The 24,063-nt window shown below is 42.8% G+C and overlaps 1 protein-coding gene across 1 annotated transcript in view; it reads right to left on the minus strand.

The window, feature by feature from the left end:
• Positions 1-24,063, minus strand: part of LOC146492353 (protein NLRC3-like) — a 306,715-nt gene that overhangs the window by 281,079 nt on the left and 1,573 nt on the right. Inside the window, exons 2-6 of the mRNA XM_085150974.1 lie at positions 20,949-22,719; positions 20,696-20,869; positions 11,819-11,998; positions 10,305-10,478; positions 2,364-2,540 (exon numbers count right to left, since the gene is read on the minus strand). Of these exons, the coding sequence (XP_085007100.1) occupies positions 2,364-2,540; positions 10,305-10,478; positions 11,819-11,998; positions 20,696-20,869; positions 20,949-22,719 (2,476 nt within the window). The remainder of the gene's footprint in view (positions 1-2,363; positions 2,541-10,304; positions 10,479-11,818; positions 11,999-20,695; positions 20,870-20,948; positions 22,720-24,063) is intronic.

The following is a 24,063-nucleotide window of genomic DNA, read 5'->3' on the forward strand; positions in this document are numbered from 1 at the left end:
CTGTAGATAATATTACATCTGTGGGATGATTATTGGTAATTTTTTCTCTAATGATAAAAATTTTATTTGTGAAGAAGTTCATGAAGTCATCACTAGTTAACGTTAAAGGGATGGTTGGCTCAAAAGAGCTCTGGCTTTTTGTCAGCCTGGCTACAGTGCTGAAGAGAAACCTGGGGTTGTTCTTATTTTCTTCAATCAGTGACGAATAGTAAGCTGTTCTGGCTTTGCGGAGGGCTTTCTTATAAAGCAACAAACTATTTCTCCAGGCTAAATGATGATCCTCTAAATTTGTGACACGCCATTTCCTCTCCAGATTACGAGTCGTCTGCTTGAGGGTACGTGTTTGAGAATTATACCACGGGGTCATGTACTTCTGATTAGAGACCTTAGTTTTCACTGGAGCTACAGTATCCAGAGTCGTACGTAGTGAGGAGGTGAAATTATTAACAAGATAATCGACCTCTGTTGGAAAACAGGAAAAAGACTTGAAAAAGTAATGTTTTTCCTTCCAGGAACCACATGGCTTCACTTTTAAAGGTGAAGTGTGAAAGAAATGGACATATTTGAAGTCCAACACCTTTTTCCAGTCACATTATTAAAGCAGACAAACTACAAGCTCATTTTCATTCCAACAAGTCATCTTCTGACCTGGACTAACAACACTGGTCTCTATGTGCAGCTGGCTGTGAGATCAGTGCTCAGGGAGCGTCTACAAAGTGCAACACTGAAAGAACATCACACACTCATTTGCTTCCAGCACTTTCACACAAACATCTACTGTCATTATTGTCACCAAACTCTGTGGATCCTTTATTGCAAATTCAAATGGGATCAAATGGTCAGACAAAAGAGGGTTATGAGGAAATATGATGAAATGTTGTGTATTAGCAGCAAGTTATTGAATCATTTTCCTCAGAAACCAAACAAAATGATTGACAAACATGTTTTTACAAACTCAGTGTTGGACTTGGATCAGCAGGATAAGCTGATGTTTAAAGGCATTTGAGTCTCGCTGTATGAGAGTCCAGTTATTACTCAATATTTATGGATGATGTTCTTTCAGTGTTGCACTTTGTAGACGCTCCCTGAGCCTCACAGCCAGCTGCACATGGACCAGCTGACATTACCCAGCATTAGAGGCGGCTGTAAAAAATTAATGTTCCCATTTAAATGGTTTTAATTTGAATAAAACGATGTTGATTCATTCAATCCTGAATCAATGTTTAATATAAATGTATTTTGCCAGAATGTCAGGTTAAAGCTCACAAACTATTTCAACAAGCAGCAAAAAGCTAAAACATTAAATGAGAGCAGCTAAACACACAAAGATGGAAACACAGAGCGTGGATCGTTCACTCGACAGCACGTACACGGACACGTCGTCGGGGCTGAAAGTGGACAGCTCACAGATCCTGAAGCTGCAGGTTTCATCTGTCTCCAACCAAAACTGAGTGAAGCAGCAGCAAAAGAAGATCCAAACTCTGCTTCACGTTTGATAAATATGCTCATGAATTCTCTCTGACTTTGGCTGTTCCTGCCTGCACAGCTCTCTCTCTCTCAGTGTACTCCAAGAACAGCTTCAAACATCTGTTTCTGCATCATTCACTGTTTATTAGCCACCAGTCTGCTGTTGTGTTCAGTGCTGTCGGCCTCTGACAGTAAAGCCTCATTTCTGCTGTTCCATGGAAACTTTTTAAAATGATGACAGATTACAAACTCTCAGCTGTGTCTGTAATCAAACCTCTGTAACTTTGCTTCACTTCAGCAGCATCAGCTCATGTTCACATGTTGATTCATCGTTTGCTTCAGTTTTTGATCGACTGCAGAATATTTTGAAGGTTATTTGCTATAAAAAGCCAGAAGAGGAAAATCTGCTTCATGTGTTTCTGTTTGATCCTCAGTGACTTTGACACAAAGGCCTCTGCTGTGATGATCACACCTCTGATCAAGTCTCACAGTGTCACAACTGATAAATGATCAGAGTTAGAATATTTCTGACTGTCTGCTGTGTGCCGTGACCTTTGACCTGCTAAAGACAGTCAGCTGTGGATTATTCATTGTTGTGTCTGATACTTAGAACTGTGAGGAAGAAGCTACACAGTTAATCAGGGTCCCCTCTCTCTGAATCAGGAAAGGTGGGCAGGCCACGTGTGGGCCGCGGGCCATACGTTGAGTATCACTGTTTGAAATGTGAACATTGTTCTGCTGCAGTCAATGGACTAAACCAGAGAAGAAGAAAACAGACTTTACCATGAAGATCCTCAGTGTGGATCAGTATAATATCAGCCTGATGTCTGCAGTTCAGTGTCAGGACAACTTTCACATCATATTCATCTCAGCACAACTAAAACATGCTGACTGACCTCAGAGTTTCAAGTTTACATCCTGGACTCTCCAGGAAACCACACAGATGCTTCACTCCTGGATCCTTCAGGTTGTAGTTGTTACTCAGGTCCAGCTGTCTCAGATGGGAGGGGTTGGACTTCAGTGCTGCTGCCAGATAATCACAGCTGATCTCTGACAAACCACAGTCCATCAATCTGTATAAAGAATGAAAGATGTAAGTTTATTAGACAAAGTGCTTGAAATCATTCAGTGTTTCATCATCTGTTCAGAGCTGAAGAAGGTTCAGAATGTAGAAGTTTAGAAAATGGAAACTCCAAACAGCTGAAGCCAACAGGAAGCAGCTTCAAACAAACACAACAAGAGAAAAAACTCTGAATGTTTCACATTAAAGTCGTACATTTCTCATAAAAACAGGACAAAGACTTGAAAAAGTTGTGTTTTTCCTTCCAGGAACCACATGGCTTCACTTTTAAAGGTGAAGTGTGAAAAATCAAATGAGTCCAAGTCTTCTGCTGATTCAGCATCACATTCATCTTTGCTCCTTGTTCTGCATCCCCACCATAAATATAAAGAGGCAAAACTCACATTTTCCATAATCCTCTTTAAGCTTCGACAATAAAGGAAGATAGTTTTATACAAGTCTTTGTGGTTTTCTTGTCACCCAGATGCCCGAGTACTTAAACTTGTTATAGCTGGGTTTAAAAGGGGCTAAAACACACAAAACTCCCCAGTTGTCGTACAGATAGACTTTGCTTCGCTCTTCCCAAAATTCACTTTATATCCAGAAATTCTCCCAAATTCCTTAAGAATGCATTAAGTTGACCTTGAGTCTTTTAAAGGCGCCTATAAATAAAATGTATTATTATTATTATTGTAAGTCTATCCAAAAGTTTGTGGAGGCTGTTCGATGGGTTGGAAATAAATAAAATCATGTCGTTGGCATAAAGAGAGCCTTCATGTTCGATACCCCCTCGATGTTTTCCCTCAACACCAACACATTGTCTCAAAGCAACAGCTAGCGGTTCAATGGCAAAAAGGAGACAGAGGGCATCCCTGTCCTGGGGGTAGATTATTGTTAGTCCGGACGGCTGTTAGAGTGGAGCAATACAATACTTTTATCCAAGATACAAAATTAAAGACACATTTTTTTAAGCGTATAAAAAAAATCCCATCTCACCCGATCCAACGCCTTTTCTGCGTCAAGCCAAATTACAGTTTCCAATGTATCACCTTTAACATGGGTATAAATGATATTTAATAGAGCTCTAATGTTAAAAAAGAGTGCCTAATAAAGCCCGTCTGGTCTGGTGAAATAATGGAGGACAAATACTTGTGTAAGCGACGGGCCAACACTTGAGCCAGGATCTTGGTGTCTGTGTTGAACAAAGATATTAAACGACATGAACGACAATCTAAATGGTCTTTTTCCTGTTTTACAATTAAACACATCACTGCTTGATGCATTGTTGGAGGCAACGACTGTGAGAGGAAGGATTCTTCAAAAGTGGATTTTAACAGTGAATTCAGTCGGTCAGAAAACTTTATGAAAAAATCAGATGGATACCCGTCGGGGCAGCAGATTTTCCAGACTGCATGCTCCGTACGGCCGTTTCAATTTCAACATTAGAGACAGGTTCCTCCAGACTAGCGATCGCATCTTCTCCCAAGGAGGGAATATCAAAAAACTTATTGAAATCATTGTAGATCTCAAGGATAGTTGGTTAGCTGTTCTTAGTCGTAGCTGGTGAGCTGATAACTCGCCTGTTTTTTCTCCATGTTCATAAGCGTAGCTGCAACTTTGACTCAGCCTGTTTTGTAGATATGAGATTGTATTCAGTTTGTCATTGTAACCGCTGTGTATATAACACAGGCTCAGGAGAGTGGCTGTACACAGCATGTAGTTTGATACGTACTCTGCTTCAACGTAATATTACTGTATTGAGTGTGTATAAGGACCATAAATGGCACCTGTCAGAGACACGGTTACAAAGAGGATTTCAAACTCCAGGCTGTCAGTCACGCAGTAGAACCTGGGAACAGAGCAGCTGCTTGTTATTATGCTCAGCGTCTGTTAGTTTACATTTTGACTGCACAATTGTGAGCTTTTTGTTATGCACAAAAACAACATTGTTTTCTTTTATTTATGGAGCATTATTATTTAATAAATGCTGATCATTTATTTCTGAGTAACTGTTTCATGTACATCTACGCTGTATGTTAATAAATGTGCCTGTGTGAGATTTGGGACACAGCTTTGACTAAGAACTCTCTTTTTGTTCGTACTTTCTGGCTTTAAAAATATCGAGATATATATCGTATATCGCCATCCAGCTAAAGAATATCGAGATATGAATTTTGGGTCATATCGCCCAGTCGTAATATTGCAATAGGTTGTCCGTTAAACTCAAGCGGGGCTTGGGCCCTGGCACGGCGTAGCCCCTTAATCCTGGTAGTACTGATGCTCGGCTATGACGGCGTGCGGGTTACCAGCTGGCTTTCTCAGGATAGGGCTCCTGTGTGAGCGGTCGACAATAACGTCTTTATCCATACCCAGCACTTCACGTAGTAGCATGGATACGGCCGTGGAGGAGCTTGAGTCCAGGCCCTCTGGGATCCCTATGATGTGGATGTTAGCTCTCCGCTTCCTGCCTTCATCACATTTATCCTTCAGGTCAGACAGCTCCTCCTTCATACTCTCTACTGTACATCGCTCCACATTGACAGCCCATCCTCAGCTTCTTTCACTCTAACCTTTACTCCATCAACTTCGCCGCACGTCACCGCCATGCTGTTAGCGATCTCATTTCTCAGTCCTTGCACGTCAGCCCTTATATTGTCAAAATCTTCTTTCAATGCATTTCTGAGTTCTTCTTTTAACAGCGTACTAATGTCCTCTTTAATGGATTGAAGAAGCTCCAATTTTAGAGCAGTAGGATCCACATCACGCGCGTCTGTTGAGTCTGCTCTTCAGCGGCCGTAGAGCTCGACGCTGCCCTTTGGCCATCATCGATACTCTCGCCCGAGATCGCACCGGGGCTAAAATATTCACCTGCTCAGCTGTTTTTGATCAGTTTGAGCCTGTGTGGTTTGATCAGGTGGAGGAACGATGTGATGCTATAAAGACATCATCTTGTCCAAATGATGTTGTTCCAACACGTGTTTAAAAAGATTTTAAAGGTGTTTGGTTCCGACATCTTAGCGATTTTTAACAGCAGTCTTAGTTCAGGTGTTGTACAGCCTGTTTTAAACATGCTGTTGTACAGCCTGTACTAAAAAACCTGATCTGGATCCTCTGTCCGCTCAAACTTCAGGCCTATTTCAAAGCTTCCCTTCCTGTCGAAGATTTTGTAAAAGATTATATTTGTTCAGCTGCAATCTGTTGTAAAGGTTTCAGTCTGGTTTTAAAGCTCTTCACAGAACTGAAACTGCACTTTGAAAAGTTCTTAATGATCTTTTATCAGCCACTGATCAGGAGACTCAGCTGTGCTTTTGGATCTGACCGCTGCCTTTGACACTGTTGACCACAGCATCTTGATGTCACCATTGGAGCATGGCGGCATCAAGGGTGCTCTATTAGACTGGTTCAGCTCTTTGATTAAATCGCATTATTACATTTGGGGCTTATATTTGACGGCAATGTGACCTTTGAAAAACAGCTGAGCTCGGTTGTACAAGACATTTATCGTCCCAACAACCATATATACGCTGGTCCCTCGCTGTAACACAGTTCACCTTTGGCGGCCTCGCTGTTTCGCTGATCTTTTTTGTGCAATTTTGCATGCTTTTGTTTTTTACAGCGCGTTGTGTTCTGCGTCCTGATTGGCTGTAGACCATTGTCAGCCAATCTCGTGCCGTGTCTCCTGTACATTACAGAATGTGTTCAGATTTACAGCAGTGTGACTCTGCAGTGCTGCACTGTATGTTTGTACGTTTGGACCCCAACAAACAACAATGATGACGAGACGTTTTGCACCTGTGGTAGCAGCCAAAGGCAGAGGAAGATGCTGACCATCATAGTTTCAACAAGGAGGCAAAAAGGTTGTAACTGTCCACAACAAGAACATCGTAAGGATGGAGTCAGCTTTGGCTTTGTGGATCAGTGACCGCAGGAAAAAGAACATCGTGCTGGACACCAACATTATCTGCATAAAAACTCAAAAGCTTTATGAAACTTTACCTGACAGCGAGGAGCCCAGGCCATGGACGAGTGCTCCTCACACAGAACCAAGCTCATTTAATGCCAGCAAAGGCTGATTTGACACATTTCAGAAACACTTTGCTTTCATTCTTTACTAATGAACTTATTTTTCTATGAAGGTTTGAACTTTGTTTAAACAAGAGAGAAAAGTGTGAAAATGTTCATGCCTGTCTGAGAAAAGTGTAGAAAGTGTGCAGTGAGGGTTTAACTGCCTTAAAACTTCTATAATAATTGTAAAACATAAAACTGCTACTTCATTCTGAGACTTATTTTTAGAACGTAACTCGATAAATGAGCGACCGCAGTAATGTATTGTGTTTATTTTGAAAACTCTCAACAGGATCTTCAGATTTATTTTGAAAGGTTTATCTGGAAAACACACAAACACGTAACCAGGAAACAAAGAGCGTGATATGAAACGATAGACGTTTTCATATGGTCATCATATATACATCATTCTATCGAACAGCCCCAGCTCCTGCTGTCAGTCTCTGTAAATCTGCTCTTAAAACACATTTGTATTCACTGGCTTTTAATACAGCATGAGAGTTATTTGATATTTGATGTGTGATATTAATGTTATGAGTTATTTTAATAGTTATTTTGGATTCTTGTACAGCACTGTGGTCAACGCTGCTGTTGTAATTAATGTGCTATAAACACATAAACAATCTGCAGTTAAACATCCAAAACTAAAGATGTGATCGCTGCCTTTAGAAAATGTGCTGATGCACAAGATATCAGCTCCATTAAGGTGGAATGTGGCCGTGTTAGAAACATGTTGGAAGAAGTTTGAAGCTGAAACTGTGAAGCTGAGAGTGAAAGAGCTCCAGCGTCTGTCACAGGAAACTTTTTTATTTCCACACTGATGAAAGCATCAAGCTTTGATTTCCTGCTGCTTTTATTGAGTCACACTGTGAAACTGAGCCACAGCTGAACCAGCATCCCTGTACAGCAGACACTTACAGCGCTTGGCTGCTTCCATTGAACCCTCTGCACAGAGCTTCAGTTTCCTCTTCTGGTCCCAAAGTGCAGAACAACAAGGTTTCAAACAGCTTCGTTCCAGCAGCATCAGCCACAGACATGCAGAGAGAATCCTTTGGTTGTGTTGTGTGTTTGCATATCTGCTGTCTGTGTTGCTTTGTGAGGATGGATCATCTACTGCAGCTCCAGATAAACAAGCTGGAACTGAACCTGGTAGCTTCACTTAGAAGACACTTGTGACGGGAACGTGTGAGAAGTTTTGTGCAGACAAGTGTGGATTTAGAGTGTGGGACGAGCTCTCCACAGTCTTTGTGGAGATCCACATTCTGCATACTGCCTGTGAGAAGCTGCAGACATTTGTCCTCCAAATCCACTGAGCAGCTGCTCGTGGTGGTATTAGCTTCATGTGTGCGTGTTAGCATGAAGCCTCGGTCACACTCTGCTGTGGACACGGTCACGGACAGCTGGACGCCTGATGGACGAGTCGTCCTTCCTGTTAAACTTCTTTGAGCATGAGAATAGCATGAGAAGCTCAGTGGACACTGTTCAGTGTTTTAACTCTCGCTTTCACTTCAGCTTCACCAACAACAGCACAAGCAGAGCAGCCCACTGCCTGCATGGCTGGGACAGCGCCCCCTGGTGACTGTAAACCGCTACAACATGTAGACGGCCGTCTGCAGGCTGGACGTAGCACCACCGCAGAGACGTGCTGCAGCTCTGTTTAGTTACCCAGCTGACAGCAGAGGCTGTAGTTTACTGTTACCAACATGGAAAACTGAAGCTTCATCAGCTGGAGCTACAGAGCTGGAGAACAAAGGAGACCGAGAGGCCAGAATGATGTGGGAGGAAACATCAAGAGCCTGTTTGAAAGGAGACACATGTGGATGCTGTGCCAGTCTGTGGTCTGTCAGAAGTCAGCTGAGTCACACTGCAAGAAGCTGCAGAATCTCAGAGGAGGAGATTTGGAAGTGTTTGTGGGACAAACTGGACTCAAAGAAAGAAGATGTTTGTGAAGTCTTTGGTGGAGGTGAGCAGTGTGAAGCAGAACACATGCAGATGAATCAGGAGGTCAGCATCAGTGTCTCCTTGTGGTGGACGGTAAAAGAATCAGAGCCAACGCTCCCGTCCACCCTCGGCATGAAGCAGTGCTGTTTCTGAAACAGGAGGACAAGTCCAGAGAAGACAGAGGAAGTAAAGATGAGGGTGGGACAGGACAGCAGGACTTCCTTCAGACCTGCAGCTCCATCACACTGCTGTAGGTCCTCTTCATCACACATGTACCTGCAGCCTGTCTTCAAGTCCAGGAGTCACCTCCACACAGTGTAGAAGCCTCCTGTGCAGACTATGGAGTCCAGCCTCTGTCAGGGAAGTCGGCACTAAAGCCTGAAAGACTTCAATCTGTCTCTGCTCCACCCGAGAAAGACCAGCACCGTACTTGTTGTGCATTCAAGGAGGGAACATCAGCACTGCATCGTGGGAACAACACCGCAGGAACAAAGACACAGCACGGCCGATGAAGGACAAAGGAAAGGTGAGTGAGAAGACCCTGGTGTTGTGGACGGACCTGCAGGGGCTCCAAGACTGAGGAACAGAGACGTCCACGTACCAGCTGAGGATGCTGCAGTGATCCAGGGAGCTCGGTCCAATCTGAGGCCGTGTGAACTACGTGGACCACAGTTTCTTCACAGACTTCAGCCACGTGAACATCTGGAGATCCAACAGTGCACGAGCTGTGAGCCATCAGCTGTTTCTCTCATCAGCTGCTGTAATGAGAGCTGCTGGAATCATCTCGAGCAGCAGGAAATCACTGATGTTGTTTCTAACCAAAGATATGGGACTGAGCTCCGCTGAGCTCCTTCTACTTTCATCCAGATAGAAACTGCTACAGTCTGCTGATTATTGCTTTGATCCATCACACGAGCTCTTTATCCTGTTCTTCACTCTCATTGGTTCTTTGTCTGCTTGTTTTTACAACAGTAGTCTTCTGATTGGTCAAAGAAGACAATCAGCTGTGACTAAATGTAGCTCCTACAGCAGTGATGGGAATAACTACTGAAGCTAATCCAGTATCAAAGCTCAGGAATCAGCAGCTCCCACCTCGTTTTCTTTCAACAACTATTTTTAGCTGCTGTGTTTTTGTGTTTCTGCAGACCTCAGACATCCTGCTGCTCTGGACAACTTTTTCATTCTTTTTATCATTATTTTGCTTTTCTTTTATTATTATGTTATATGTATTAATATGTGAAACACTTATTCTTTGTGTTTTTGCTTTGCTCCTGTCAAACTGCTTTAATAAAATCTGCTGCAGTCTAAACTGTGGACATTTCCTTTTTAACCCTTTGTGAAACAATAAAGGTTGAAATCTGAGTATTCATCTATGTTAGTGTTTAATGGGTCTAATAGGTTGCTTTGGCCTTTCCCAGTAATATCTTCCCTTGGAGTCTGTGGTCCAGGCTTCTAAAACCATCCCAGGTTAACAAGAACTACAATCTAGAGGAGAGCTGCCATAACAGGTGTGACTGATGAGATCTGACCTGCAAGGTTACTCAGGTTTGTTTGTATCAGGACAAGCAGGGAAGACACCTGGACGTCAAAGTAGTTAGAGCTGGGCGAGTGTCCTCACCCACATCGGCTTCACAACTCTGCATCATCTACTGAGTAAGACTCAGAGGATCAGAGATTAGAAGGTCTACAAAGAGCTGAAACAGACTTCCTGTATAAAGGTTTTAGTTCCACAGATCGACAGTGTCAGCACAACTAAAATGTGGAGACTGACCTCAGAGTTTCAATTTGATGTTGTGGATTCTCCAGAAGAACACACAGCTGCTTCACTCCTGGATCCTTCAGCTTGTTGGAGCTCAGGTCCACCTCTCTGGGATACGAAGGGTTGAGCTTCAGCACTGCTTCCAGATAATCACAGCTGATCTCTGACAAACCACAGCTCACCAATCTGTATAAAGAATGAAAGATGTAAGTTTATTAGACAAAGTGCTTGAAATCATTCAGTGTTTCATCATCTGTTCAGAGCTGAAGAAGGTTCAGAATGTAGAAGTTTAGAAAATGGAAACTCCAAACAGCTGAAGCCAACAGGAAGCAGCTTCAAACAAACACAACAAGAGAAAAAACTCTGAATGTTTCACATTAAAGTCGTACATTTCTAACAAGAGTATTTTAAAGACAGCGTCACTGATGATCATCTTCTGCCCAGTAAAACTTTGGTTTTCCTCATGTGAGTGTTAATGATGCACAAAGACTGTGAGTGCAAAGAGGGAGCGAGGAGGATGACAGAGAGATGTTACAGGAGCTTCAAGAACCCGGCGAGGAAATGAGCAGAAGGACTTTGGAGCCTGTTGGATTGAAGCTTTCACAGAGACGTGTTTGAAAGGACACCACCAGGACAGACTTTTAATCCCAGGATTTGGATGAGCTTTCTGTCTTTATGGTCACAAATGATGCTGTAACTCTGTGACTGTCCTGGAACTGTCAGCAGTGTGGTTACGTCCTTTTGACCTGAGTTTCCACAGCTCTTATAACAGCAGTGTACATTCAGACTGAGACACGCTTCAGTCTGTATGGACCTGTTTCTGTAGCTGCCACCATCATTCTACATGTTTGTACATCAGCTTATCAAGTCCTGTCTGCTGTCTTCATTTATTACTCTTCACCTGCTTCACTGTCACTGTGTGGGCGGAGCTGCCTGAGCTCCGACCACACAGACACAGCTCCTCTCTGGAGCTAAACTTCTGCTTCATCTACGCCTCTTTTCTTCATCCTCCACCTCTCTTTTCTCTTCTTCAGTGTTCTGCAGCCACGGAGCCTCACAGCCATTAGCACGCCCATACCTGAGCAGCTAGCATTACCCAGCATGCCGTGCAGCAGTGTCAGTTTGTAAATGTGCAAGAAATTCCTGCTCCAAACTGTTTCACAGAGTGCTGTGTGCCGTGACCTTTGACCTGCTAAAGACAGTCAGCTGTGGATTATTCACTGTTGTGTCTGATACTTAGAACTGTGAGGAAGAAGCTACACAGTTAATCAGGGTCCCCTCTCTCTGAATTAGGAAAGGTGGGCAGGCCGCGTGTGGGCCGTGGGCCACACGTTATGTATCACTGTTTGAAATGTGAACATTGTTCTGCTGCAGTCAATGGACTAAACCAGAGAAGAAGAAAACAGACTTTACCATGAAGATCCTCAGTGTGGATCAGTATAATATCAGCCTGATGTCTGCAGTTTAGTGTCAGCACAACTTTCACATCATAATCATCTCAGCACAACTAAAACATGCTGACTGACCTCAGAGTTTCAAATCGACATCGTGGATTCTCCAGGAAACCACACAGATGCTTCACTCCTGGATCCTGCAGGTTGCTGTAGGTTCCACTCAGGTCCACCTCTGTGGGATACGAGGGGTTGGACTTCAGTGCTGCTGCCAGATAATCAAGGCCAATATCTGACAAACCACAGTCCTTCAATCTGTATAAAGAATGAAAGATGTAAGTTTATTAGACAAAGTGCTTGAAATCATTCAGTGTTTCATCATCTGTTCAGAGCTAAAGAAGGTTCAGAATGTAGAAGTTTAGAAAAAGGAAACTCCAAACAGCTGAAGCCAACAGGAAGCAGCTTCAAACAAACACAACAAGAGAAAAAAATCTGAATGTTTCACATTAAAGTCGTACATTTCTCATAAAAACATGACAAAGACTTGAAAAAGTCGTGTTTTTCCTTCCAGGAACCACATGGCTTCACTTTTAAAGGTGAAGTGTGAAAGAAATGGACATATTTGAAGTCCAACACCTTTTTTCAGTCACATTATTAAAGCAGACAAACTACAAGCTCATTTTCATTCCAACAAGTCATCTTCTGACCTGCACTAACAACACTGGTCTCTATGTGCAGCTGGCTGTGAGATCAGTGCTCAGGGAGCGTCTACAAAGTGCAACACTGAAAGAACATCACACACTCATTTGCTTCCAGCACTTTCACACAAACATCTACTGTCATCATTGTCACCAAACTCTGTGGATCCTTTATTGCAAATTCAAATGGGATCAAATGGTCAGACAAAAGAGGGTTATGAGGAAATATGATGAAATGTTGTGTATTAGCAGCAAGTTATTGAATCATTTTCACCAGAAACCAAACAAAATGATTGACAAACATGTTTTTACAAACTCAGTGTTGGACTTGGATCAGCAGGATAAGCTGATGTTTAAAGGCATTTGAGTCTCGCTGTATGAGAGTCCAGTTATTACTCAATATTTATGGATGATGCTCTTTCAGTGTTGCACTTTGTAGACGCTCCCTGAGCCTCACAGCCAGCTGCACATGGACCAGCTGACATTACCCAGCATTAGAGGCGGCTGTAAAAAATTAATGTTCCCATTTAAATGGTTTTAATTTGAATAAAACGATGTTGATTCATTCAATCCTGAATCGATGTTTAATATAAATGTATTTTGCCAGAATCTCAGGTTAAAGCTCACAAACTATTTCAACAAGCAGCAAACAGCTAAAACAGTAAATGAGAGCAGCTAAACACACAAAGATGGAAACACAGAGCGTGGATCGTTCACTCGACGCCACGTACACGGACACGCCGTCGGGGCTGAAAGTGGACAGCTCACAGATCCTGAAGCTGCAGGTTTCATCTGTCTCCAACCAAAACTGAGTGAACCAGCAGCAAAAGAAGATCCAAACTCTGCTTCACGTTTGATAAATATGCTCATGAATTCTCTCTGACTTTGGCTGTTCCTGCCTGCACAGCTCTCTCTCTCTCAGTGTACTCCAAGAACAGCTTCAAACATCTGTTTCTGCATCATTCACTGTTTATTAGCCACCAGTCTGCTGTTGTGTTCAGTGCTGTCGGCCTCTGACAGTAAAGCCTCATTTCTGCTGTTCCATGGAAACTTTTTAAAATGATGACAGATTACAAACTCTCAGCTGTGTCTGTAATCAAACCTCTGTAACTTTGCTTCACTTCAGCAGCATCAGCTCATGTTCACATGTTGATTCATGGTTTTCATGGTTGATTCACCTCATATTTTAAAAAATGACCTCTGACAGGAAAGTCTCATTTCTGCTGTTCAACACTGAAGAAATGTAAATTTTTAAAATGATGACAGATTGGAAAACACAGAGCTGTGTCTCTAATCAAAGCAGAGATGGAACGATGCCACTTTTTATGTCCGATATCGATATGAATCCAATATAGTCGATTTTATAATCAAACGTTTTTTTAATATCTTGCTGCATTTTGTATAAGTTCATACTCAACTTTAAAAAAATCTAAACATTAAAGCTGTTCTGTTATACCTGTCTGCAAAAACACACTGCAGCCAAAACATTAGACAATACTGATCTTTGTATTTAAACTTTTATCAGAACTTTAAATCTAAGTATTTAAAGTAATATTCAAAAGTCATTTAAATGCAATTTGATGCAGACTTCAAAAACTCTTTGGTTGTGAATAAAAGAAGTGCAACATCAGCACAAAATAATGTTTCTATTGAACAACTAACACAAACAGGTTGTAGAATGGAGCCTTTTATACTTACAGCTGAACAGAAACAACATGCAGAGTGGAAAACAATGCAAATAACTGCAAACAGGCTTCATGACACTCATGTTTGATCAGGATGGATGTCAGTGTGAGCTGTTTCTATCACATTTAACCTAACAATCAATTTGGTCTCATTTCTATACAAAACTTAACACAAGTATGAAAAAAGTGTTTTTGATTGTTTTGTTTTTTGAACCATGAAACTGTTTAACAACACAGTTTGTTTCAAAGTCAAACTTGAGTCTGTCCATCGTTCGGTCAGACTGAGCAATGACAGCACACAGACGTAGACAACAGCTCTCTGAAACACCAAACTCAGGTCCTGTTGATGCTGATATACAGTGACACAGTTACATGGGTGATTCATCCTTTTAACTTTATCTTTAAACAGCTGCAGCTTTCACTGACAGCACATGTGGTACTTTAACCTTTGGACTGTTTTCATCTGTTAATTATGGAGTTACTACAAAGAGTGAAGCTATAGGATGATCTGTCTGCTGTCACTGGGTGGTGCTGAGGTCTGAATCTGAGGACGGCTCCTGTAATCACAACGAGAAAACAATCATCACAAACTGAAATATAAAGTTTATCTCTCAAATCTGAAATAAAGCTGATCCTTCTGTCCTCACACACTCGGGAGTGTTCTTCTCTTCTCTTACATTTTTTCAGTCCTACAGTTCTGCTGACAGCTGACATATGAGCTGTTTATTTAAAAAAGCCTTATATACTAACAGATGTTCCTATATCATGTTCACCTTTGAGTTGTTGGAGCTTTGTAAATGGACATCTGCAAAGATGAGATGATGGAGCAGGTTTCAGTCCTGGTTCAGTCTGCTGCTGCATCCTGTTCACAACATACAGAGGTGGTATCAGCACTGGTATCAGCACTGGTATCAGCACTGGTATCAGCACTGGTATTGAACAAGAAATATTAATGCTTCAAACTATTTGTCTTAAAGGATGGAAGCTGTACAGAGTTCTGCACATGTGTCTTTGTGAACATACCTCATTAACAATATTTCAGACAGTTTTTTAACCTGAATATTTGCAACAAACTCAGTATAAAAAATACAGTCAGTGCTAAAAAATTAATCAGTGGAAAAATTAAACAAACATTTTAACTTAAGCTGCCAAGAGGAAGTCGTTGGTTTCAGTAAATATTGGGCTTTGCTATTTGATCAGTTTTTAATGATTAATGAGGAGTTACTGAAGTGCCAGGTTTTTAAAGTTGGTGTTACTGTCTTTACACATGTGGAGACTGAAAACATGGTGCTGTTTAATAAGATATTTAATATTCAGCTCTGCACAGGAGCAGCAGCAGGGTGCAGCCTGTTGCCTTTACAGTATAATACTTGTAATAAAAGTACAGTAACGGTAATTAGTGACTGAGTAGACCGGGGCGTTTCTCTTGATTTCTTTAGTCAGGGTAAATTCATTCACCTGCACGGGTTAGCTAAACAAACCCTGACAGCCGAGTGCTCATCTTAGCTAGCTAGGTCTCAGGACCGAGCTAAGGACGGTAGTTACGGAGTAGCTTACAAACACATTTAACTTACCGAAAAAGTGCAGCGGGGCCTCGGGTCCTTCTGTCGGGTAGTCCAGTTTACTGAAGAACACCTCAGGCTGTCAGGTTAAAACACTCGGTCGTGTCTTCGTAGCGTAAACGCTGGCCGTCCTCTCAGAGCCTACGCTCTATCTGCTATTCCCGAACAGAGATACGCAAGTTTCTCCGTGACTGCAGCTGCCAGTCAAAGCTGCTATGATGACGTTACACCCCATTTTAACATCACCGCTGTCGGAATTAGAATCAAACTTGGACATAAATCAGCGTGATGAGAACTATTGATAAGAAAAGAAAGAATCTTTGGAGAAATATCTGAGGAGAATAAATTTATTTTAGTCTGACCCCAGTCCCATCCGCTAACATGGAGGAGGCGGGGTTTATGACCTATACTGCAGCCAGACACCGGGGGGCGATAGAGACGTTTTGGATTCATTTTTGGGGAGCTGTCACGTCGTTCATATTTTCTGCAGTCATTGGTCAGACTCCATTAACTTTTACTATGGTCATGTCCAAACTCATGGGCTGCATCCTCCTGAGGACCCGGCCTTCGTGGTCTATGTGGGCCGGGTCCTCAGAAGGTCGGGTAGTCCAGAAGTAAACGGCTATGAAATGGGACGGTCTAGCCTTCAGATTAGCATCACCGCTGTCTCGGTGGTGTTTAATAAACTCAGCTGTCTGCTCCTTGCTATCTCAAATATAACAGGACACTGGAGTAAACTCTCGACCATCTCACACTTCTGTTTAATCAGTTTTCTGTTTGACGTTTATTCAGCTGTGTGAAAACCACCCGGGGGATTAATAAAGTGGCTTGCAAAAGTATTCGGTTCCCTTGAACTTTCCCACATTTTGTCACATTACAGCCACAAACATGAATCAAGTTTATTGGAATTCCAGGTGAAAGACCAACACAAAGTGGTGTACACGTGAGAAGTGGAACGAAAATCATACATGATTCCAAACATTTTTTATAAATAAATAACTGCAAAGTGGGGTGTGTGTAATTATTCAGCCCCCTGAGTCAATACTTTGTAGAACCAGCTTTTGCTGCAGTTACAGCTGCCAGTCTTTTAGGGTCTGTCTCTACCAGCTTTGCACATCTACAGACTGAAATCCTTGCCCATTCTTCTTTCCAAAACAGCTCCAGCTCAGTCAGATTAGATGGGCAGCGTTTGTGAACAGCAGTTTTCAGATCTTGCCACAGATTCTCGATTGGATTTAGATCTGGACTTTGACTGGGCCATTCTAACACATGGATATGTTTTGTTTTAAATCATTCCATTGTTGCCCTGGCTTTATGTTTAGGGTCGTTGTCCTGCTGGAAGGTGAACCTCCGCCCCAGTCTCAAGTCTTTTGCAGACTCCAAGAGGTTTTCTTCCTAGATTGCCCTGTATTTGGCTCCATCCATCTTCCCATCAACTCTGACCAGCTTCCCTGTCCCTGCTGAAGAGAAGCACCCCCAGAGCATGATGCTGCCACCACCATATTTGACAGTGGGGATGGTGTGTTCAGACTGATGTGCAGTGTTAGTTTTCCACACATAGCGTTTTGCATTTTGGCCAAAAAGTTCCATTTTGGTCTCATCTGACCAGAGCACCTTCTTCCACATGTTTGCTGTGCCCCCACATGGCTTGTGGCAAACTTCAAACGGGACTTCTTATGGTTTTCTGTTAACAATGGCTTTCTTCTTGCCACTCTTTCATAAAGGCCAAGTTTGTGCAGTGCACCACTAATAGTTGTCCCATGGACAGATTCCCCCACCTGAGCTGTAGATCTCTGCAGCTCGTCCAGAGTCACCATGGGCCTCTTGGCTGTATTTCTGATCTCTCCTTGTTCTGCTGTGAGTTTAGGTGGACGGCCTTGTCTTGGTAGGTTTACAGTTGTGTCATACTCCTTCCATTTCTGAATGATGGCTTGAACAGTGCTCCGTGGGATGTTCAAGGCTTGGGAAATCTTTGTGTAGCCTAAGCCTGCTTTAAATTTCTCAATAACTTTATCCCTGACCTGTCTGGTGTGTTCTTTGGAATTCATGGTGTTGTTGCTCCCAATATTCTCTTAGACAACCTCTGAGGCCGTCACAGAGCAGCTGTATTTGTACTGACATTAGATTACACACAGGTGCACTCTATTTAGTCATTAGCACTCATCAGGCAATGTCTATGTCCAACTGACTGCACTCAGACCAAAGGGGGCTGAATAATTACACACACCCCACTTTGCAGTTATTTATTTGTAAAAAATGTTTGGAGTCATGTATGATTTTCGTTCCACTTCTCACATTTACACCACTTTGTGTTGGTCTTTCATGTAGAATTCCAATAAAATTGATTCATGTTTGTGGCTGTAATGTGACAAAATGTGGTAAAGTTTAAGGGGACCCGAATACTTTTGCAAGCCACTGTAAAGGTTTATTTTGTCTAATCTAATCTAATAACTTTAATCTGAGCCAAACTGATTTACTCAGGAACAAATAAAACACTGAAAAAAGTCAAACAATAACACTTTTAGGTTGTCTAAGTCACTTATATATTACGTTTAACCTGAGTAGCGAAAGACCGCAGTGATCTGAACATGATGTGCTGATGAGTTTGCTGTTCTCGGCGGCTCTAGTGACCCTCGAGCTCCCAGCTAGCTATCGAGCTAAATTAAACTATATTAAAAACGTAGTAGCGACCGCCATTGCCGGAAAGTGGAATTGGCTGGGCCATGCTATGAATTCTGGGATATGGTGGTTCACGAAGGACACACCCGACCCATCCTTTAAATTCGGGGAAAAGGAGGACGCATTGGTCGGCTGCATTCGGAGGAGTCTATGAATTTGGACAGCCTTCATCGTGTCGCTGTGGCGTAATCGGTCTACAAATGCGTCCTCAGGAGGATGCAGCCCATGAATTTGGACACCCCCTATGTTTACTACTGCATAGACACATTGAATTTCCAACACAAGGAAACGACATTTTGGACAGTGTTTTCACCACCAAGAGAGGAGATTACAAAGCCCCCCACCCACCCACTTTGGTGCCTCTGATCACATCACTTTTATGCTAATGCCAGCATACAGGCCCCTGGTCAAAGTCAGTAAACCAGTTCGTAAGCAGGTACGTGTGTGGCCAGAAGGACCTGCAATGCTTTTCCACCACAGACTGGGAGATCCTTAAACAGGCCGCCACACATGACAACACCACAGACCTGCAGGAATATACAGAAACTGTCATTGGCTACATCTCAAAAGGCATCGATGAGGTCATAGAGACCACTGTCCGGGACAATCAGAAACCATGGCTCACAGGTGAGGTCCACAGGCTCCTGAGGGTGAGAAATGCAGCCTTGAAAGCTGGGGATGAGGTGAGCCTAACAACAGCAAGGGCAAACCTGTCATGTGCATCAGAGAGGTGGAAATGCAGTGCTCCAGGAGGATTTTGCAAAGCTTCAGTGACAGCAGAGACACTCAGATGCTGTGGCAAGGGATACAGACCATCACAGACTACAAACCCACTCCTCAGACCACTGTCGGGTCCACCACATTACCGTAAGAGCTAAGTGAAATTTTCTCTTGCTTTGAGACACAGAAAGACACCCCAGCACAGAAGAATCCACCCCCCGGGTGGTGGTGACACTATCCCCAGACAGTGTGTGGAGATCCCTTGCCAGGATCAACACACGCAAAGCCCCAGGTCCTGACAACATGCTTGTCAGGACCTGCTGCCATCAGGGAGGAGACTGAAGAGCCTCCGGGCCAGAACCAGGAGACTGAGAGACAGCTTCATCCAGGCTGTCAGGATGCTGAAATCACTCCCTGCTCTCACACACCAACTCCAGACCTGCATTCATCTTTCCCTCTGAACCCCCCCAAACATACAAACCCTGAGCCACCACCATTGCCCCTTCACTGACTGCCCCACTCCACCATTTGACCCTTAGAACTGAAGACGCTTCTCTCATAAGAGGTGAAACATCTTCAAGGAAACTTAAAGAAGTCCAGACGCTTTTCTTTCCAAGCTCCTTAGACTACGGTGACCTGGATGTCTGAGAACCTTCACAGACTGATTTTACAAGAACAACCTGTGTCAAAAATCCCTAGCAGTGCCTCCCTGTCACACACACAAATCACTACAGTTACAAATTTAATAACTTAAAAAACCTCAGAAAAACAGAACTGAGCAAAACAAACAAACAAACAAACAAACAAACAAACAAACAAACAAACAAACCAGAGACCAGGTAAGAACATTGTTGAGGTTTAAATTTATAATCTTAAATACTTATATGCTGATTATATTGCTTTATAAGAAAGGCCCAACTCTAAGTACACTCTGTGCTGACAGGACTGACAGGAAATTACATGCTATTGCAGGCGAAAAGTGAAACTAAGCAGAGTGTTTGATCGAAACTTAAAGTGTGTGTGACGTCTATATAAATGACTAGGCTTCCTGTTTTGTGCTTCAGACCTGGGGTTGTGTGTTGTGTGTTCAGGTCTCCATATCCGGATATGTAAAATAAAGATCATTTTTTAAAGTAAAAAGACCACTTTTGAGCCGTGTCTTTTTGGCCGTAAAGAATACCAAAAGAACCGGAATTTAATAACATTAAAACTAAACAATAAATGAGCAAAGTAGTGCATGATAAATATAGATGACAAATACAAAGTGCAATATAGAAACACTGGGTAAAAAGAAATGAACAATTAAAAAGGAGGATAAAAGATGTGAGCAGTAGTTAAACAGTAGAAATAAATATATAATAAACAAACAAAAATAGATAATAAATGAAAGCCAGGTCAGAAAGGTGAGTTTGGCTTTAAAAGCATGAAAACACACTGCTGTCTTCAGGAAGGCTGCTCCAGTAACAGAAAGTCATCTACATGTGAGTTTAGTTCTGACTTTAGGGACAAGTAAAAAATAAAAAATAAAAACATCTGTCCAGACAACCTGACAGTCAAAAATATAAACTCAGGAACTTAAAAGGAAAATTGTGCTGACTTTGAACGTCCGCATCAAGATAAACTTACAGATTTAAGAGTCAAAAAGTGTCAAAAAGTCTGTATCCTTACCCGAGAGTTTCAAGTTCACAGTCGGGACTCTTTAGTCCAACACACAGCAAATCCAATTCTGAATCCTGCAGCTTGTTCGAGCTCAGGTCCAGCTCTCTCAGATGATTGGATGGGGAGCTGAGAATTTCAGACAAAGCTTCAAAGCTTCTTTTTGAGAGTTTACAATCTCTCAGCCTGAGGAAGAATAACAATGGAGACATATTCTTTTATTCATCTAGCATTATTAAACATATTTGTTCATAGATTCACTTACAGCACTTTCTTGGATGCTTTGACCACTGGCAGCAGCTTCAAAAATGCCTTCTCTGAACGGGAGTATTTCTTCAGGTCGAACTCATCCAGATCTGATGACAGTAAGATGAAGACCAGAGCCGACCACTGAGCAGGAGACAGTTGATCTGTGGAGAGACGTCCTGAACTCAGGGACTGTTGGATCTCCTCCACTAGAGAACGATCATCCAGTTCATTCAGACAGTGGAACAGATTGATGCTTTTCTCTGCAGACAGTTTCCCACTGAGCTTCTTCTTGATGTACTGAACTGTTTCCTGATTGGTCTCTGAGCTACTTCCTGTTTGTGTCAGTATGCATAGGAGATTCTGATTAGTCTGCAGTGAAAGACCCAGGAGGAAGCGGAGGAACAAGTCCAGGTGTCCATTTGGACTCTCTAAGGCTTTGTCCACAGCACTCTGGTAGAAGTCTTTTACAGTAAGTGTTTTCTGGAAAATTTTAGAGAGAGGAGAATGTTTCTTAAGCAGGTTGACTCCAGAGTTGATGAAGGTCAGATAGACATGAAGAGCAGCAAAGAACTCCTGAATGCTCAGATGGACGAAACAGTAAACAACGTTGTTGAACATGTGGCACTCATCAGCTTTAAAGATCTGTGTGAACACTCCTGAGTACACTGAGGCTGCTCTGATATCAATGCCACAATCTGTCAGGTCTGATTCATAGAAGATCAGGTTTCCTTTCTGCAGCTGATCAAAGGCCAGTTTTCCCAGAGACTCAATGATCCTCCTGCATGACTCTGTCTCAGCTCCTCCATCATACTTGATGTCCTTCGTTTTTAGGTGAAATAGCACAAGGCGTAGGTAGAGCTCTGTGAGAGTCTTAGGCAGATCTTCGCTCTCTTTGTTCTTCATGACAAACTCCAGAACTGTAGCAGTGATCCAGCAGAAGACTGGGATGTGGCACATGATGTGGAGGCTTCGTGATGTCTTGATGTGTGAGATGATGCTGCTCGCCTGCTCCTCATCTCTGAATCTCTTCCTGAAGTACTCCTCCTTCTGTGGGTCAGTGAACCCTCTGACCTCTGTCACCACGCCAACACAGTCAGGAGGGATCTGATTGGCTGCTGCAGGTCGTGTGGTTATCCAGAGGCGAGCAGAGGGAAGCAGTTTCCCCCTGATGAGGTTTATCAGCAGCACATCCACTGAGGTGGACTTTCTAGGGTCAGTCAGGATTGTAGTTTTGTGGAAGTCCAGAGGAGGTCGACACTCATCCAGACCATCAAAGATGAACACAACCTGGAAGTCTTCAAAGATGCAGATTCCTGCTTCTTTGGTTTCAGTAAAGAAGTGATGAACAAGTTCCACCAAGCTGAACTTTTCCTCTTTCAGCACATTCAGCTCTCTGAAAGTGAATGGAAACATGAACTCGATGTCCTGGTTGGCTTTGCCTTCAGCCCAGTCCAGAGTGAACTTCTGTGTTAGGACTGTTTTCCCAATGCCAGCCACTCCCATTGTCAGCACTGTTCTGATTGGTTTATCTCTTCCAGGTGGGAGTTTAAAGATGTCTTCTTGTCTGATGGTTGTTTCTGGTCTGTCTGGTTTCCTGGATGCTGTTTCAATCTGTCTGACCTCATGTTCATCATTGACCTCTGCAGTCCCTCCCCGTGTGATGTAGAGCTCTGTGTAGATCTGACTCAGGAGGGTCTGGTTTTCTGTTGTAGAAATCCCCTCAAGCACACACTGGAACTTCTGCTTCAGGTCTGACTTGAATTTGAGCTGACACTCAGTGAGAATCTCTGCATGAATAAACAGCAAATGACACAAATGAGAAAACTGTATTCTGGTTACTGTGGTTATGTGTTCAGTTCACTGGACTCTTGGTGTCATGATCCAGGTGAGTCTGAGTAACTTTCCACAGCATCAGCTCTCCTCCCCTGGGTGGAGCCCTCCTCACTCCTCCCTGCTCCTCACCTGTTGCCAATTACTCCGGCAGTATTTATGAGCAGCACTCACAATGAACCTTCTCCAGATTGTCTGCTTACCACAGTCAGTTCTCTGCCTCACATTTTGTCTTGTGTTTCTCAGCATGTTTCGCGTAACCCTCTTTTCCTGTTCCCTAGTCGGCACCTGGATATATCTTCCAACTCTCGCCATAAGTCACGCCTCAGGATTCTGGGCTGCCACTGCTGGGAAAACTCACTCTTGCAAACTGCCATCCTCACCTGCCTGCCTCCCTGTGCACCCACATCTCACTCTGTACCCAGATTTAATTCATCTCCTCCTCCAGCTGATCCCCACCTGCAGCCAACACCTCTTAGTTTTTAAATCTTGGACTCATTCACTACACTGTGGACCACTCTGATTATTATCTCCTTTGTTCCAGTGATCCTGGATAGTTTCTATTCGCCCGTTTCTGTCCCTGTTGTTCCTTTGACCTGCCTCAGCTTATGTTCTGGCCTCAGCTCTGCACTTCTCATAATACCTCGCTTGCTGTTGAATTTAGCCGTGATTCAGCTTTCTCCGTCAAGAAATCTAGTAAAATACATTTCTTTTAAAAGTCACTCAGCCTCCGTTTTTTGGTTCTGTGCTCGACTCCATTCCTTTTCATGAGCCATTGAGCCCTGACACTTGGGTTATAACTGAGGGCAGGTTTTATAGAGACACATTCGATTTAATTATGTTTATTTATACAGCACCAAATCAATACTAGCAACATTTCACATATTATATAAACAACACTATGGAGCCAGTAATGAATAAATGAAAGAATTTCAAGTATAAAAGTTTTTTTTTAATTCCTCCAAATAACAACAACAGTCACCCCAATGTGCTTTATATTGTAAGATAAAGAACCTACAATAATACAACAGAAAAAAACCCAACTATCTTTTTGGGTCCTAAAAACTGAAGGCTCTGCCTCCCATTCTACTTTTAAATACTCTGTGAACAACAAGTAGGCCTGCAGAGCGAGAGCGAAGTGCTCTAATAGGGTGATATGGTACTACGAGGTCATTAAGATAAGATGGGGCCTGATTATTTAAGACCTTGTATGTGAGGAGCAGGATTTTGAATTCTGGATTTAACAGGAAGCCAATGAAGGGAAGCCAAAACAGGAGAAATATGCTCTCTCTTTCTAGTCC

Source organism: Neolamprologus multifasciatus, chromosome 23 (genome assembly GCF_963576455.1).
Source record: "Neolamprologus multifasciatus chromosome 23, fNeoMul1.2, whole genome shotgun sequence".
Classification (NCBI taxonomy): Eukaryota; Metazoa; Chordata; class Actinopteri; order Cichliformes; family Cichlidae; genus Neolamprologus; species Neolamprologus multifasciatus.